Genomic DNA, 16,951 nt, shown 5'->3' with positions numbered 1-16,951 from the left:
TAACCATGTGAAAATCCACACTAGATAAAAAAAGAAAAGAAAAGAAAGAAAAGAGACAGCTGCTGGCACAGGTCAAAAGATACAAACCTACTCCATATAATTCATACTAAGTGCAGATATATCAGAAATACATGATTATACAGTGACTAGCCCCTGACGATGTCAAACGTATGATGAAACACGCAGGGCGGCGTCTAATATGATGTCACCACATACAGCAGTCGCAAGCCGGAAGGAACTTGCCACCGACATTTTGCTAGCTGCAGCTTTTGTTGCAGCAAAAGCTCTTTGAGTTCTGGGAAACAGACTCTAGAATGAATAAACTTTTATTTTTGCCAGCAAAAAGACACTCTGTCCTAGTTAACACCAAGAGACGACGTGTGCCCCTTATGAACGAACGGTTACAGATTTTTATATCAAGTTACATAGACATTCATAAAGCCTCTCGTAAGCCCGTAAATAGCTTGTTAGCAAAAATCTTCTTCACTATTTCAATTATCTGCCTAATTTATCAGCCACTAATAAGGTTGCTGTGATCCTAGCCTCTCAGAATAAGGGGGAGTTAGATGTGGGGATGGTGTGTTCAGGGTGATGTATGGTGTTAGGGCCCTTTCACACGGGTGCGTTTTCCCCGCGTTTTTGCCGCATTTTCTCGGTAAAAATTGCGCTATTAAAACGCCCATAAAACGCTCCCCATGCCCCCTCCATTGAAATTAATTAAAAAACGCTGTAAAAACGCGGTAAACATGGAGCGTTAAAATCGCGGTAAAACACCGCGATTTTAATTCATTTCAATGGAGAGGGGCATGGGGGGCGTTTTAATAGCGCTATTTTTACCGCAAAAACGCACCAGTGTGAAAGGGCCCTTAGTTTTCCACCACACATAGCGTTTTGCTTTTAGGCCAAAAAGTTCAATTTTGGTCTCTTCTGACCAGAGCACCTTCTTCCATGTTTGCTGTGTCCCCCACATGGCTTCAGGAAAACTGCAAACAGGACTTATGGCTTTCTTTAACAATGTCTTTCTTCTTGCCACTCTTCCATAAAGGCCAGATTTGTGGAGTGCACAACTAATAGTTGTCCTGTGGACAGATTCTCCCTCCTGAGCTGTGGATCTCTGCAGCTCCCCCACAGTTACCATGGGCCTCTTGGCTGCTTTTCTGATTAATGCTCTCCTTACCCGGCCTGTCAGTTTAGGTGGACGGCCGTGTCTTGGTAGGTTCGCAGTTGTGCTATACTCTTTCCATTTTCAGATAATGGATTGAACAGTGCTCTGTGAGATGTTCAAAGCTTGGGATATTTTTTTATAACCTAACCCTGCTTTAAACTTCTCCACAACGTTATCCCTGACCTGTCTGGTGTGTTCCTTGGTCTTTATGATGCTTTTTGTTCACTGAGGTTCTCGATCAAACCTCTGAGGGCTTCACAGAACAGCTGTATTTATACTGAGAATACATTACAGACAGGTGGACTCTATTTACTAATTAGGTGACTTCTGGAGGTAATTGGTTCCACTAGATTTTAGTTAGGGGTATCAGAGTAAAGGGGGGCTGAATATAAATGCACGCCACACTTTTCAGATATTTATTTGTAAATAGTTTGGAAAACCATTTATCATTTTCCTTCCACTTCACAATTATGTTCCGCTTTGTGTTGGTCTATCACATATAATCCCAATAAGGTACAATTATGTTTTTGGCTATAATATGACAAAACGTGAACATTTTTAAGGGGTATGAATACTTTTTCAAGGCACTGTACATTCCTGAGCTCAGGACAGAACAATTCCACATTGATAGGCGTTCAGAGGCAGAAAGAAAAAAAACCCACTGCCAATGCATCCAGGAACAGTAGAATTTAGGCAGCTAAATTAGTTTTAACATGTGGTGTAGGTATGTTTAGCGCTTGACCTTCAATTCATTTCAATGGCCAAAATAAATTATTATTAATGCCATTGAAATGGATTAATGCCCACGTTTATAAGCGCGATTTTTTCTGCCAAAACGCTGCTGCTAGGAGGAAAGTCATCTAGAAGAGTTGGCCACATATCAAGCGTGCATGAGGCCTAGCACCAATTCCCTTGAAAGTTCCTAATGATCCTCAGTAGTCCTGCATTACGTGTCCTAATGTGACTTAGCACTTCAACCCTTACCCAGCAACTGTGACCCAGTGCACCTCAGCCTGCATTCTGCTCCGGTGACCCAGTGCACCTCAGCCTGCATTCTGCTCCTGTGACCCGTGCACCTCAGCCTGCATTCTGCTCCTGTGACCCAGTGCACCTCAGCCTGCATTCTGCTCTTGTGACCCGTGCACCTCAGCCTGCATTCTGCTCCTGTGACCTGTGCACCTCAGCTTGCATTCTGCTCCTGTGACCCATGCACCTCAGCCTGCATTCTGCTCCTGTGACCCAGTGCACCTCAGCCTGCATTCTGCTCCAGTGACCCAGTGCACCTCAGCCTGCATTCTGCTCCTGTGACCCAGTGCACCTCAGCCTGCATTCTGCTCCTGTGACCCGTGCACCTCAGCCTGCATTCTGCTCCTGTGACCCAGTGCACCTCAGCCTGCATTCTGCTCCTGTGACCCAGTGCACCTCAGCCTGCATTCTGCTTCTGTGACCCGTGCACCTCAGCCTGCATTCTGCTCCTGTGACCCTGTGCACCTCAGCCTGCATTCTGCTCCGGTGACCCGTGCACCTCAGCCTGCATTCTGCTCCTGTGACCCGTGCACCTCAGCCTGCATTCTGCTCCTGTGACCCCGTGCACCTCAGCCTGCATTCTGCTCCTGTGACAAAGTGCACCTCAGCCTGCATTCTGCTCCGGTGACCCGTGCACCTCAGCCTGCATTCTGCTCCTGTGACCCATGCACCTCAGCCTGCATTCTGCTCCTGTGATCCAGTGCACCTCAGCCTGCATTCTGCTCCTGTGACCCAGTGCACCTCAGCCTGCATTCTGCTCCTGTGACCCAGTGCACCTCAGCCTGCATTCTGCTTCTGTGACCCGTGCACCTCAGCCTGCATTCTGCTCCTGTGACCCAGTGCACCTCAGCCTGCATTCTGCTCTTGTGACCCGTGCACCTCAGCCTGCATTCTGCTCCTGTGACCTGTGCACCTCAGCTTGCATTCTGCTCCTGTGACCCATGCACCTCAGCCTGCATTCTGCTCCTGTGACCCAGTGCACCTCAGCCTGCATTCTGCTCCAGTGACCCAGTGCACCTCAGCCTGCATTCTGCTCCTGTGACCCAGTGCACCTCAGCCTGCATTCTGCTCCTGTGACCCGTGCACCTCAGCCTGCATTCTGCTCCTGTGACCCAGTGCACCTCAGCCTGCATTCTGCTCCTGTGACCCAGTGCACCTCAGCCTGCATTCTGCTTCTGTGACCCGTGCACCTCAGCCTGCATTCTGCTCCTGTGACCCTGTGCACCTCAGCCTGCATTCTGCTCCGGTGACCCGTGCACCTCAGCCTGCATTCTGCTCCTGTGACCCGTGCACCTCAGCCTGCATTCTGCTCCTGTGACCCCGTGCACCTCAGCCTGCATTCTGCTCCTGTGACAAAGTGCACCTCAGCCTGCATTCTGCTCCGGTGACCCGTGCACCTCAGCCTGCATTCTGCTCCTGTGACCCATGCACCTCAGCCTGCATTCTGCTCCTGTGATCCAGTGCACCTCAGCCTGCATTCTGCTCCTGTGACCCAGTGCACCTCAGCCTGCATTCTGCTCCTGTGACCCAGTGCACCTCAGCCTGCATTCTGCTCCTGTGACCCAGTGCACCTCAGCCTGCATTCTGCTCCTGTGACCCAGTGCACCTCAGCCTGCATTCTGCTCCTGTAACCCAGTGCACCTCAGCCTGCATTCTGCTCCTGTGACCCAGTGCACCTCAGCCTGCATTCTGCTCCTGTGACCCAGTGAACCTCAGCCTGCATTCTGCTCCTGTGACCCAGTGCACCTCAGCCTGCATTCTGCTCCTGTGACAAAGTGCACCTCAGCCTGCATTCTGCTCCGGTGACCCGTGCACCTCAGCCTGCATTCTGCTCCTGTGACCCATGCACCTCAGCCTGCATTCTGCTCCTGTGACCCAGTGCACCTCAGCCTGCATTCTGCTCCTGTGACAAAGTGCACCTCAGCCTAATCTTTGTGTTTTGCCATCAGGAAAGGTTCCACAGGTTTCTCGTAAGCAGAACACAATAACGCTGCAGGAGGTAATTCCCCATCAACACTGTGTTGATGAGGAAATCTAGCAATTTTCTTTCCTTCCACTCATGGTGAAAGGAAAAAAAAATGCATAATCTATGGCCTTCCTTAGACTCTGCACCTTCATTTATTGATTCCCATTTATACGTGACGCTCTCAAAGTACAGATATTGATAATATGGAATTCAAGTGGGTGAACCAGCTGTTAAACTGGTTCTTCGAATTTGTAATTCCATTAAGACTTTTCTTTCAGATTTGGGACTTGCTAAATTCTCCAGGCATTGATGGTATCTTTTCATCTGTCTGAAATCTGTTATCTAATCTGGAAAACAGCATTTCTTACAGCAATTACCTTGGGTAGAAGAGTATCTGGGCTATAAGTCTGGGGCACTTTTCTGCATGAGTTTTCCCAAAGTGCTCTTTTGACAAAGTTTCTGCCATCCTGGGTGGACGTCATATGACGTCCTCGGACCTCCTGGCCGCTAGGGGGCGCATGTGGGGTGCTGATGCGCGAGCCTGGCAGGCCGCGATGTTTGCCAAGTACTCGCGATCAGCAGTTACAGAGCCAGGGACGTGGATCTCTGTGTGTAAACACAGAGATCCACGTCCTGTCAGGGAGGAGGCCGATGGTGTGTCCCTTGTACATAGGGACACTGATTGGTCACCTTCCCCAGTCAGTCCCCTCCCCCCACAGTTAGAGTCGCTCCCTAGGGAACACATTTAACCCCTTAACCACTTAAGCCCCGGACCAATATGCAGCCTAAAGACCCAAGGTGTTTTTACAGTTCGGGACTGCGTCGCTTTAACAGACAATTGCGCGGTCGTGCGACGTGGCTCCCAAACAAAATTGGCGTCCTTTTTTCCCCACAAATAGAGCTTTCTTTTGGTGGTATTTGATCACATCTGCGGTTTTTAGTTTTTGCGCTATAAACAAAAATAGAGCGACAATTTTGAAAAAAAAGCAATATTTTTTACTTTTTGCTGTAATAAATATCCCCCAAAAACATATATAAAAACATTTTTTTTCCTCAGTTTAGGCCGATACGTATTCTTCTACCTATTTTTAGTAACAAAAATCGCAATAAGCGTTTATCGCTTGGTTTGCGCAAAATTTATAGTGTTTACAAAATAAGGGATAGTTTTATTGCATTTTTATTTTTTATTTTTTTTTTACTACTAATGGCGGCGATCAGCAATTTTTTTCGTGACTGCGACATTATGGCGGACACTTCGGACAATTTTGACACATTTTTGGGACCATTGTCATTTTCACAGCAAAAAATGCATTTAAATTGCATTCTTTATTGTGAAAATGACAGTTGCAGTTTGGGAGTTAACCACAGGTGGCGCTGTAGGAGTTAGGGTGCACCTAGTATGTGTTTACAACTGTTTGGGGGTGTGGCTGTAGGAATGACATCATTGATCGTGTCTTCCCTATAAAGGGAATGACGCGATCGATGCGCCGCCATAGTGAAGGACGGGGAAGCCGTGTTTACACACGGCTCTCCTCGTTCTTCAGCTCCGGGGAGCGATCGCGACGGAGCGGCTATAAACAAATAGCCGCGCCGTGGTCCCGGATCGCTCCCCGAGCGGACCCGACCTCCGCATGTAGCGGGGGGGGTCCCGATCGGACCCCCCACCCGCTAATAGGCGAGGACGTACCTATACGCCCATGTGCCTGTACGTGCCATATTGTGGACGTATATGTACATGGGGTGGTCCTTAAGTGGTTAATCGCCCCTTAGTGTTAACCCCTTCCCTGCCAGTCACATTTATAGCACTGTTCGCTGTATAAAAGTGAATGGTCCGAAAAAAGGTGTGAAATGTGTCCGAACTGCCCGCCGCAATATCGCAGTCCTGACAAAAATTGCAGATAACTGCCATTACTAGTAAAAAATAAACAAATTTCATAAATCCATCCTCTATTTTGTAAACGCTATAACTTTTGCGCAAACCAATCACTATACACTTATTGCGATTTTTTTTACCAAAAATATTTAGAAGAATACATTTGGCCTAAACTGAGGAAAAACATCTTTTTTTTTTTTTTTAAATGGGATATTTATTATAGCAAAAAGTAAAAAAATAGTGTTTTTCTTTTTTAAATTGTTAGCCTTTTTTTGTTAACAGCGCAAAAAAAAAAACGCAGAGATGATCAAATACCACCAAAAGAAAGCTCTATTTGTGGGGAAAAAAAGGACTAAAATGTTGTTTGGGAGCCACGTCGCACAACAACGCAATTGTCATTCAAAGCGTGACAGTGCTGAAAGCTGAAAATTGGCCTGGGCAGGAAGGGGGTGAAAATGGTTAAAGGAGGCCTTTTTAAATAGATAACATATGCATAAAATAAGTGAAATGAATACATAACCTTATTGCAAGATTGTTGTTAAAATTAATAATTTAGCAACAGGATCTCTTTAAAGTAGAACTAAAGGCAAATCTTTTTTTTTTTTTCTATTTTCGATAACCTGTCTCATTACTAAAATTTCCCGTCATTTCCTGTCCCTCCTTCAGGCCACTGGTTGGGCACCCCTGGTGTAGCATGACCGTCCAATTGTCATTCAAAGAATGACAGCGCTGAAAGTTGACAATTGGCCTGGGCAGGAAGGGGGTTTAAGTGTCCAGTAAGCAAGTGGTTAAGATAAAAAAGGTGTCCTCACCTGAGAACTCATTTGATCCTGCGCTGTGCACATCTGTAGCTCTTCTCGCCCCTTGTAATGGTCATGCATACTGGGTTCACAAATAGATGTAAGTGTGTAGCAGTCATTTTGTTCACGTTCAGCCATTAAACTTTATTAGCTTCTAAATTAGTTTTTAAAAACCAGAGAACCAGCAACTCTAATCCCCCCCCCCTCCTTCCTTCACTGTATAGAAAACACAAAGGCCCGGATTCAGAAAGAAGATACGATGGCGTATCTCGCGATACGCCGTCGTATCTCTGAGTCTGAGTCTGGCCATCGTATCTATGCGCCTGATTCATAGAATCAGGTTACGCATAGATCTCCCTAAGATCCAACAGGTGTAAGTGACTTACACCGTCGGATCTTAGGCTGCAATCTCACGCTGGCCGCTAGGTGGCACTTCCGTTTGTATACGCGAGGAATATGCAAATGAGGAGTTACGTCGATTCAGATATGAACGACCGCCCGGCGCTTTTTTTTTACGCCGTTTGCGTTCAGCTTTTTCCGGCGTATAGTTACCCCTGCTATATGCGGCATATCCTATGTTAAGTATGGCACGTCGAAACCAGCGACGTCATTTAGAGCAATGCAAGCTGGGAAATTTTACGGACTGCGCATGCGCAATTCGTTCAGCGCGGGGACGAGCCTGATTAAAATTTTACAGGCCCCCTAGCCGCGGAATTTAAATTCCGCCGGGGGATTTACGATACGCAGCTGCAAGTTTACAGGCAAGTGCTTTCTGAATAAAGCACTTGCCTCAAAAACTTGCGGCGGCGTAACGTAAATCAGATAGGTTAGCGGATCTTTAGATCGGCGTAACCTATCTGAATCTAGCCCAAACTGTTAACTGATGCCAGGACCTTATCAATACATTGTATCAGATATGCAAATTTTTCCATTACCCAATCCACAATTAAAGGATCACTAAAGGAATTTTTTTTTTTAGCTAAATAGCTTCCTTTACCTTACTGCAGTCCTGGTTTCATGTCCTCATTGTTAGTTTTTGCTTTGAAGTAGCTGTAATTCTGCTGTGATCTCCACACTTCCTGCTTGTCTGGCTCCTTATGAAAAAACTCATAGGAGCTTCTCACGGTGGTCTAAGCTTTCATTACTGTGTGTCTAAAACTCCTCAGAACCAATCAGATTAATTTAAAACAAAACACTGCCCTGGATGTGTTTGTTTTTGTTCTGTGGGTCTCTTTACTTCACATAAACATGAAACCAGTTTAAAACCGAAAGTGAAACTAGAGGCACATTATATGATAGAATTTAATCTATTTTTAATCATTTTTAAAAGGAATCAGTTAACTTTTATGTCTCTATACCCTGTAAACACTCATTTCAGCAAAACATTTTTTTTTCCTTTAGTGACCCTTTAAGTCTGGAAAACTTAACAAAACTGTCACCCTCGCAAGCTGAGCAACCCAGAGAACGAACAGATACCTGTGGTAAATAGCTCAGTTGGAGCGGATAGCCAATACACATAACTGCAGACAGGTTAGCAGTTATAACCCTAAGGCCGGGTACACACGGACAAACATGTATGGTGAAAGCGGTCCGTCGGACCGTTTTCACCATACATGTCTGCCAGAGGGCTTCTGTACGATGGTTGTACACACCATCGTACAGAAGTCCGCGCGTAAACAATACGCGGGGCGTGTCCGCGGTGTCGCCGCGTCGATGACGCGGTGTCGCCGCGACAATGACGCGGCGACGTGGGCGGCCCGCCTTTAAAATGCTTCCACGCATGCGTCGAAGTCATTCGACGCATGCGAGGCACGGCGGGCGGCTGGACATGTACGGTAGGTCTGTACTGACGACCGTACATGTCCGAGCGGGCTGAATTCCAGCGGGCTGTTTTAAAACAAGTCCAGGAATATTTGTCTGCTGGGAAAAGGCCCGGCGGGCAAATGTTTGCTGGAATTCGGCCCGCTCGCGCCCACACACGACCAAACATGTCTGCTGAAACTGGCCTGCGGGCCAGTTTCAGCAGACATGTTTGCTCGTGAGTATGGGGCCTAATACGTCAGCATGTTTCATAACTCATAAAATAATAATAGCCCAGCCAGAATATGGACAAATTTACGTCCCTCAGTAAATTCATAGCGTTTTGAGCCCAAACACTACCGCCCTAGAAGTACAGGGAGCAGAACCAGGTCAATTTATCTCCTAGGCATCTGAAACCTGTCATAGTTATGTTTATTTCAAAGCGAATGTCATGCCGGACAATAATCTGCAGGTTAGCAAACTGCACATATTCAGATATATGAATACTTATAGAAAACAGTTTCTGGGATTTGTTTACATTTCACTGCATTTTTGAGGTGGATAGGGGTACCCCTACCCATTCACATAAGGGGGGGCCGGGATATGAGGGCCCCCTTCTTAAAGGGGGGCATCCAGATTTTTATAAACCCCCCGCCCGCAGACCCCGACAACAAAGTAAAAATAAGTAAAAGCCTAGGTTCACACTGCTGCGAATTCAAAATCGCGGCAAAATGTGCGATTTTACAGCGATTTCGCGGCTGCGATTTAGCCGCGATTTCGGCCGCAATTTAATGTAAATCGCGGCCCGAAATCGCAAAAAGTAGTACAGGAACTACTTTTTGAAATCGCAGATGCGGCGTCGCACTGATTAGGACAGTGCCATTGCCGACAATTGCCGCCGATTTGAGATGCGATTTGACATGTCAAATCGCATCTCAAATCGTACCCAGTGTGAACCAGGGCAAAAAAAACAAAAAACACTGGGCATCCTCTGCAGCAGGGATATGCAATTAGTGGACCTCCAGCTGTTGCAAAATTACAAGTACCATAATGCCTCGGGGTGTCATGACCTGTACACACGATCGGTTCATCCGTTGAAAATCCGATAAAGCTGACTTTCATCAGTCTTGCCTACACACCATCAGTTAAAAAAACGATCGTGTCGGAACGCGGTGACGTAAAACACAACGACGTGCTGAGAAAAATGAAGTTCAATGCTTCCGAGCATGCGTCGACTTGATTCTGAGCATGCGTTGATTTTTAACCGATGATTTCCCCACAGAGGATCGTTTTTTTAACCATCAGATAATTTTAAAACAGGTTCTACGTTTTTTCACCGATGGGGCCCACACAAGATCGGTTGGTCTGATGAAAACGGTCCATCAGACCATTTTCATCACACGAACCGATTGTGTGTACACGGCACCAGAGTCCTGCTATGCCTCATGGGACTTGCAGTTCTGCAACAGATGGAGGTCTGCTGATTGCATATCCCTGCTCTACAGCATGGTTGCTCAACCTGTGGCCCTCCAATTGTTGAGGAACTACAAGTCCCATGAGGCATTACAAGGCTGACAGTTATAAGCATGACTCCCAAAGGCTGAGGCATGATGGGACTTGTAGTAAAGCAACACCTGGAGGGCCACAGGTTTAGCACCCATGCTCTACAGATTTGCGATGAAGCATTAACTCAGCTATCTAGAAAAACACAATCATTAAGCAGAGAAGAAAGAAATTTCATTTATTCTGTTTTACTGTCAATCATATTTTAATTATTATTACAGGTATTTACACAGCACCAACAATTTTACACAGTGTTTTACATATACTGTATATTGTGCATTCACATCAGTCCCTGCCCTCAAGGAGCTTACAACCTAAAAGGTCCCTAATTCACATTCATGGGTACACATAGGGCCAACTTAGACAGGAGCCAATACACCTACCAGCATGTCTTTGGAGGAAACTGGAGTACTCAAAGGAAACCCACGCAGGCACAGGGAGAACAAACTGCATACAAACTCCAGGCACATAGTGCTATGGCTGGGATTTGAACCGACAACCCTAGTGCTGCCAGGTTAACCACTTAGCCATTGTGTGCCCAATATCTCAAAAAATTCAAAATTTATACAGCGATGATATACAATACCCTGCCTGCCCTCACATAGGTTAACTACTTCAGCCCCGAAGGATTTACCCCCTTCCTAACCAAGCCATTTTTTGCGATACAGCACTGCATCACTTGAACTGACAATTGCACGGTCGTGCGACTTTCTACCTAAACAAAATGTATGTCCTTTTTTTCTCCACAAATAGTGGTATTTGATCACCTCTGCAATTTTTTTGTGCGCTATAAACAAAAGAAGAGCGACAATTAAAAAAAAAAACAAAAAAAAAACATTATTTTTTACTTTTTACTATTATAAATATCCAAATTTTGAAAAAAACGAAAACAAATTTCTTCATCAGTTTAGGCCGATATATATTCTACTACATATTTTTGGTAAATAAAAAAATAGAAAACAGAAATTGCAGTAAGCGTATATTGATTGGTTTGCGCAAAAGTTATAGCGTCTACAAAAAAGGGTATAGATTTATGTAATTTTTATTTATTTTTTTACTAGTAATGGCTGCGATTTTTATCAGGACTGCGACATTGCGGCAGACAGATCGGATACTTTTAACACATTTTTGGGACCATTGACATTTATTCAACGATCAGTGCTATAAAAATGCACTGCTTACTGTGTAAATGTCACAGGCAGGGAAGGGGTTAACACTAGGGGCGATCAAGGGATTAAATGTGTTCCCTCACTGTGTTTTCTAACTGTGGGGGGGTGGGACCAACTTGAGGAAGAGATCGATTGTTGTTCCTATATACTAGGAACACACGATCTGTCTTCTCTCTCTTGACAGGATGTGGATTTGTGCATTTACACACCTGTAGTGAAGTCCCAGGTATAATGCATCATTTCTGAATCTTTTTCATGTACCTTCTCCCTCCCACCATGACATCCTGGCCCATAGCGGAGCCACCGCTTACAATTTACAAATGTCACCATAAATCTACAAGGGAACACTCATGCCCACAGCAACCTTTATGTGCAGCCCAAGGCGGTGTACTGAACCACATGACAGTCAGCACTGTGACATGTGATACATCCCGATAACATTGCCCACTGGGGCTGAATCCCAATAAAAGGCCGGCATGAACACCAGACAGCAGCCACACAGAGGGGGTCGATTTACTAAAAACTGTTTTTTTTTAATTCATCAAAGCTTTCATCAAAATTAAATAAGCTGAAGTTAGAAGCTGATTGTCTACCATTCACAGCTTCACAAGATTTTGCACTCTCCAGTTTTAGTAAATCAACCTCAGGGTGTCCTATCACACTCAAGTTGGTGTAATTCACCTAAACCAGCCCACAATTTGCCTCCATGAATGGTAAGAACATAAGGGGGCCCCCACATAGGGGGAAGCACAGTGGCTAGCGCCTTCTGCCAAGAAGCACTAGCATTGTCAGTTCAAATCCAAGCCATGGCACTACCTGCACACAGTTTGCATATTCTCCCTGGGCCAGATTCAGAAAGATGCGCGCATCTTTCTGCTGGCGTAACGTATCTCCGATACGTTACGCCGCTGTAACTTTGGGCGCAAGTTCTGCATTCAGAAAGAACTTGCGCCCTTATTTACGGCGTCGTAACGTATGTGTTGCGGCATAAGGCCGCGTAATTCAAATGGGGATGTTGGGGGTGTGTTGTATTTAAATTTGCCTTGACCCCGCGTTTTTTACGTTTTTTTTTTAATGGCGCATGCGCCGTCCGTAAAATATCCCTGTGTGCATTGCGCCAAAGTACGCCGCAAGGAGGTATTGGAATCGACGTGAACGTAAATCTGTATTCGCGAACAACTTAAGCAAACGACGTCAAAATTTCAAAACTCGGCGCGGGTACGACGGCCATACTTAACATTAGCTACGCCTCATATAGCAGGGGTAACTATACGCCGAAAAAAGCCGAACGTAAATGACATAAAAAAATGCACCAGCGGGACGTACATTTTTGAATCGCCGTATCTACCTAATTAGCATATTCCTTGCGTAAACATACGGAAGCGCCACCTAGCGGCCAGCCTGAAATTGCAGCCTAAGATACGACGGTGTAAGACACTTACACCAGTCCGATCTTAGGGATATCTATGCGCAACTGATTCTCTGAATCAGGCGCATAGATACGTCCGACCCCACTCAGAGATACGACGGCGTATCAGGAGATACGCCGTCGTATCTCTTTTCTGAATCCGGCCCCCTGTGTCTAAGTTCCCTCTCACAATTCAAAGACATGCTGGTAGGTGAATTGTCTTCTGTGTAAATTGGTCCTAGTATGTGGATGTATGAATGTGAGCTAGGGACAGATGGATATTAAAAAAATATATATATTTTTTAAGTTTAATGAAAATGCTTTTGGAGTAAAAATCTATCTAAAGATAGTTTTCTATTTAAGATAAATTAATAATTTAGTTTATTCAGCATGAAATTGACCTTAGTTATGGAGGCTGTATATTCTGAAACATCATTTTTGGGTAAACTCATTTAATGAATCCAAGATCTGCAAGCGGCGATAACGTGCACTGCATTGATGCATTCACACAATATTACAGTAACCATGAGATAAAACAAAGTTCAGGAATATTCCTTTATCCCATTGTTTTGCAAATCTATGTACACTAAAAACTGTATGATTGACAATAAATACATCTGTACCAGGCTCTAATTGTGAGGAGGAAGGGCACACAGTAAAAGTGAAACCTTCTAAACCTTGTGATCCTTCTGAACATAGCATCAAGTGCTTTATTCCTCCCTTGAGGGGCAAAATGGCAGCAGGCCGTAAAAAGAGACCCAGTTTGGGAATATTTAAAGCGGGGGTTCACCCTAAAAAAATAAAAAAAATCCAGCATACTAGCACGAGCTACAGTATGCCTTAATTTTTTGCACCGTACTCACAGTTTAATCCCTTAGTTAAGTTTCAGACTCCCGCGGGGAGTAGGCGTTCCTAGGCAGAGGGGAACATGATTGACGGACATTTTCTCATATTGATTCTAACTCAGTCATTGAGGGTGTCTGTGCGCATACACTTGGTATGACACTTTGGCTGTGATTTTGTCACTCATCAGAAGCACTCATCACACAAGCCTATTGTATTTTCTTATATAGACTGTTTTAATATCAATATTTTATTTTTATTTTATTTTTGATCTTTATCACTATCTGTGCACATCACTGTGTTTTTGATGCATCTGGGCACTTAGAGGGTGAGCCACCCCTACACCCAGAGGCTTGCTCCTTTGCATCATTTTCTGGACAGACTCTGAGCTCATTAGAGTCTGTTCATTCGCTTGGATCTGCTTGTGTATTGTACGCTAAATACAATTTAATTTAATTTTTATTTACCTTTGTTGTGATTTTCATCACATATCTGGAGCGCTTATCATTTATTTACTCTACTTATTTCTTTGTGTGTCATGTGAACACTTTTAGATATAGCTGCCCCAGGTATAATTTATACACTTTATCATCTTCTGTATACTCACAGTAGCGCATCGGCCCCTTACACATTATTCAATTATTGACGGCCGGCTATGGAGCGTCACGCGTCCCGAAAATAGCCGAAATAGGACTTGGCTCTTCACGGCGCCTGCGCAGTCAGCTCCTAGTCTGTGCGCAGGCGCCGTATAGCGCCGTGAAGAGCCGAGTCCTACTCCGGCTATTTTCGGGAAGCGTGACGCGCCATAGCCGGCCGTCAATCATGTTCCCCTCTGCATAGGAACACCCATTCCCCGCGGGTGTCTGAAATTTAACTAAGGGATTAAACTGTGAGTACGGTGCAAAAAATAAAGGCATACTGTAGCTCGCGCTAGTATGCTAGTATGTGACTTTGGGTATTTTCGGAAGGCGTGACACGCTTTAGCAGCCCGTCAATCAAATCCGCTTGGCTTAGGAATGCCTATTCCCCACAGAAATCCCCGCTTGGAGCCGGATAACAACGGCTGATAAACGATAAGTACAAAAAAAAACAAAAAAACAACAGCATACTGCAGATGTCAGCAGTATGCTGGATCTAATGGCAGAAAGTTGATTTTTAGGTGAACCTCCACTTTAAGGGCAGGGACTGATGTGAATGTTCAATAATTGTATGTATGTATGTATATATATATATATATATATATATATATATATATATATATATATATATATATATATATATATATATATATATATATACACACATATACATACATACATATACACACACACACACATACACACACAAAATATGTAAAGCACTGCATAAATTGACAGCACTATATAAGTACCAGAAATAAATACCCCTAAACCAAAAGAAAGGATAATGCCCACCGTTCTCAATCACAGCCCAAAGCATATTAACTTCCAGAACACTACAGGTGCTCTTAAGGTAAGATTTATTAATCAATAAGCATAAATATCTCTAGGTGGGTGACATGAGATACCACAAGGTGGTGGGAAACAGCAGCTGTCTTATCAAAATTAGTCCCCCACCCACCCAAACGCATCCAGGGTAAGAGCAGTGTGCTCTAGCTTATGACAGCCTTCCTCCAATGCTCTCTAATATTTAGGAAAGGCAGGATCGATCTTCTCAGCCCATGCCATCAGGCCCCCTGCAATATCCTTTACTGTAAGCTCGCTAACACCTTCTTCAGAAAGTCGCTGTAGAATTTTCACGGCTCTCTGCGAATCGTTCCCAAGTTTGCAGATAACGATCAGTTTCTTCCAGTGATTGCCGCACTCGCCTGTCCCCGTCCTCTCCCCCAGGAGATCCGCGGCATTTCCAGCTTCAAGTTGACTCAGTGGGATGTGGACAGAGTGTGTTAGGTGGCAGATGTCCACCTCAGCTTGTGGTCGGACATCGATGAGCAGGTGAGGCACACCATCATCCAGGAGTTGTTTGTACTCCTGAACAGTCATCCTGTCAGCGGCACTCAGCAAGTATAACGCCCGGCACTTATCAGAGGCAGAGGAGCCACAGAACGCCTCATAGTCCTCAAGGACACGAGACTCTGACTCACTGCTACAGGTGACACAGTCTTTCCGTTTACCTCGAAGTCTAATGTTGCGGAAACGCCCGTCCAGTGCGTCATACATTAGCATGGTGCTGCTGTAGCTAGGATCAAGTCCGGAGGCCAATTGTATCACTTCTAGGGCCTGTAGACACCCCATGATCCCAGGGACAACACCCAGGACACCACCGTCGGCACAATTGGTGACCGTTTCTGGAGGTGGAGGAATGGGGAACAGGCATCGGTAACATGGCCCTCCCTGGTGGTTGTATATGGTTAATTGTCCCTCCCAGCGGAGTGCACTGGCTGATACAAGCGGCTTTCCCGCAACCACACAGGCGTCACTGATCAGATATCTGGTGGGCACATTGTCCGAGCAGTCGGCTACAATATCATATTGGCGGATAAGTGGCACAGCATTGGCAGGACTCAGCGCCATCTGGTATGGGACGTACTCCACGTTTGAATTTAGCTGCTGCAGTGCTGTCGCCATGGAAGTGGCTTTTGCCATCCCAATCCTCTTCTCACTATGGAGGACCTGTCTATGGAGGTTGTTCATCTCCACCTCGTCATAGTCCAATAACCCCAAACGACCGACTCCGGCTGCAGCCAGATACTGCGCCAGAGGGCAGCCGAGCCCGCCACACCCCACCACCAGCACTGAACACTGGGAGAGGCGGAGCTGACCTCTGACCCCGAACTCTGGGAGCACCAACTGGCGGCTGTAGCGTAAGATTTCTGGGTTGGACAGGGAGAGTCGGGACAGTGCAGGGAGCTCTTCATTGGTGCTGCGCAGCCTGGGTGGGGAGGAGGACCCGTCAGGGGGCTGGCATGACGATGACCCCTCAGGGGGCTGGCTTGACGATGACCCCTCAGGGGGCTGGCTTGACGATGACCCCTCAGGGGGCTGGCTTGACGATGACCCCTCAGGGGGCTGGCTTGACGATGACCCCTCAGGGGGCTGGCTTGACGATGACCCCTCAGGGGGCTGACATGACGATGACCCCTCAGGGGGCTGGCATGACGATGACCCCTCAGGGGGCTGGCAGGACCTGTATCTAAGTTGTTCCTTCAGGCTATGAATCTCCTGGTCTCTCCTCTTGATCTCTTCCCTCAGACTCTCCAGCTCAGCATTCTCCATGTGTGAGGAGGAAGCCAGGTGTCTGCTCATTGCAGCCTCTTTCGCTGTCCTGTTTCTGTGAGGCCGGTGGGAGCTTGGTTACAG

At 45.9% G+C, this 16,951-nt stretch overlaps 1 protein-coding gene across 1 annotated transcript; it reads right to left on the bottom strand.

The window, feature by feature from the left end:
• Positions 1-15,072: 15,072 nt before the first annotated feature.
• MOCS3 (molybdenum cofactor synthesis 3) lies at positions 15,073-16,920 on the bottom strand. Its single transcript, XM_040347276.1, has one exon. It carries the CDS (start codon positions 16,895-16,897, stop codon positions 15,275-15,277), a length of 1,623 nt encoding a protein of 540 aa, XP_040203210.1. The 5' UTR covers positions 16,898-16,920; the 3' UTR covers positions 15,073-15,274.
• Positions 16,921-16,951: the final 31 nt, after the last annotated feature.

This window comes from Rana temporaria, chromosome 1, assembly GCF_905171775.1.
Source record: "Rana temporaria chromosome 1, aRanTem1.1, whole genome shotgun sequence".
NCBI classification, from domain to species: domain Eukaryota; kingdom Metazoa; phylum Chordata; class Amphibia; order Anura; family Ranidae; genus Rana; species Rana temporaria.
The sequence above is the reverse complement of the archived record's forward strand: the minus strand, read 5'-3'. Positions and strand labels throughout refer to the sequence as shown.

Coding starts and splice junctions, on each gene's coding strand:
- MOCS3 (XM_040347276.1), bottom strand. CDS start 16,897: ATGAGCAGACACCTGGCTTCCTCCTCACACATGGAGAATGCTGAGCTG.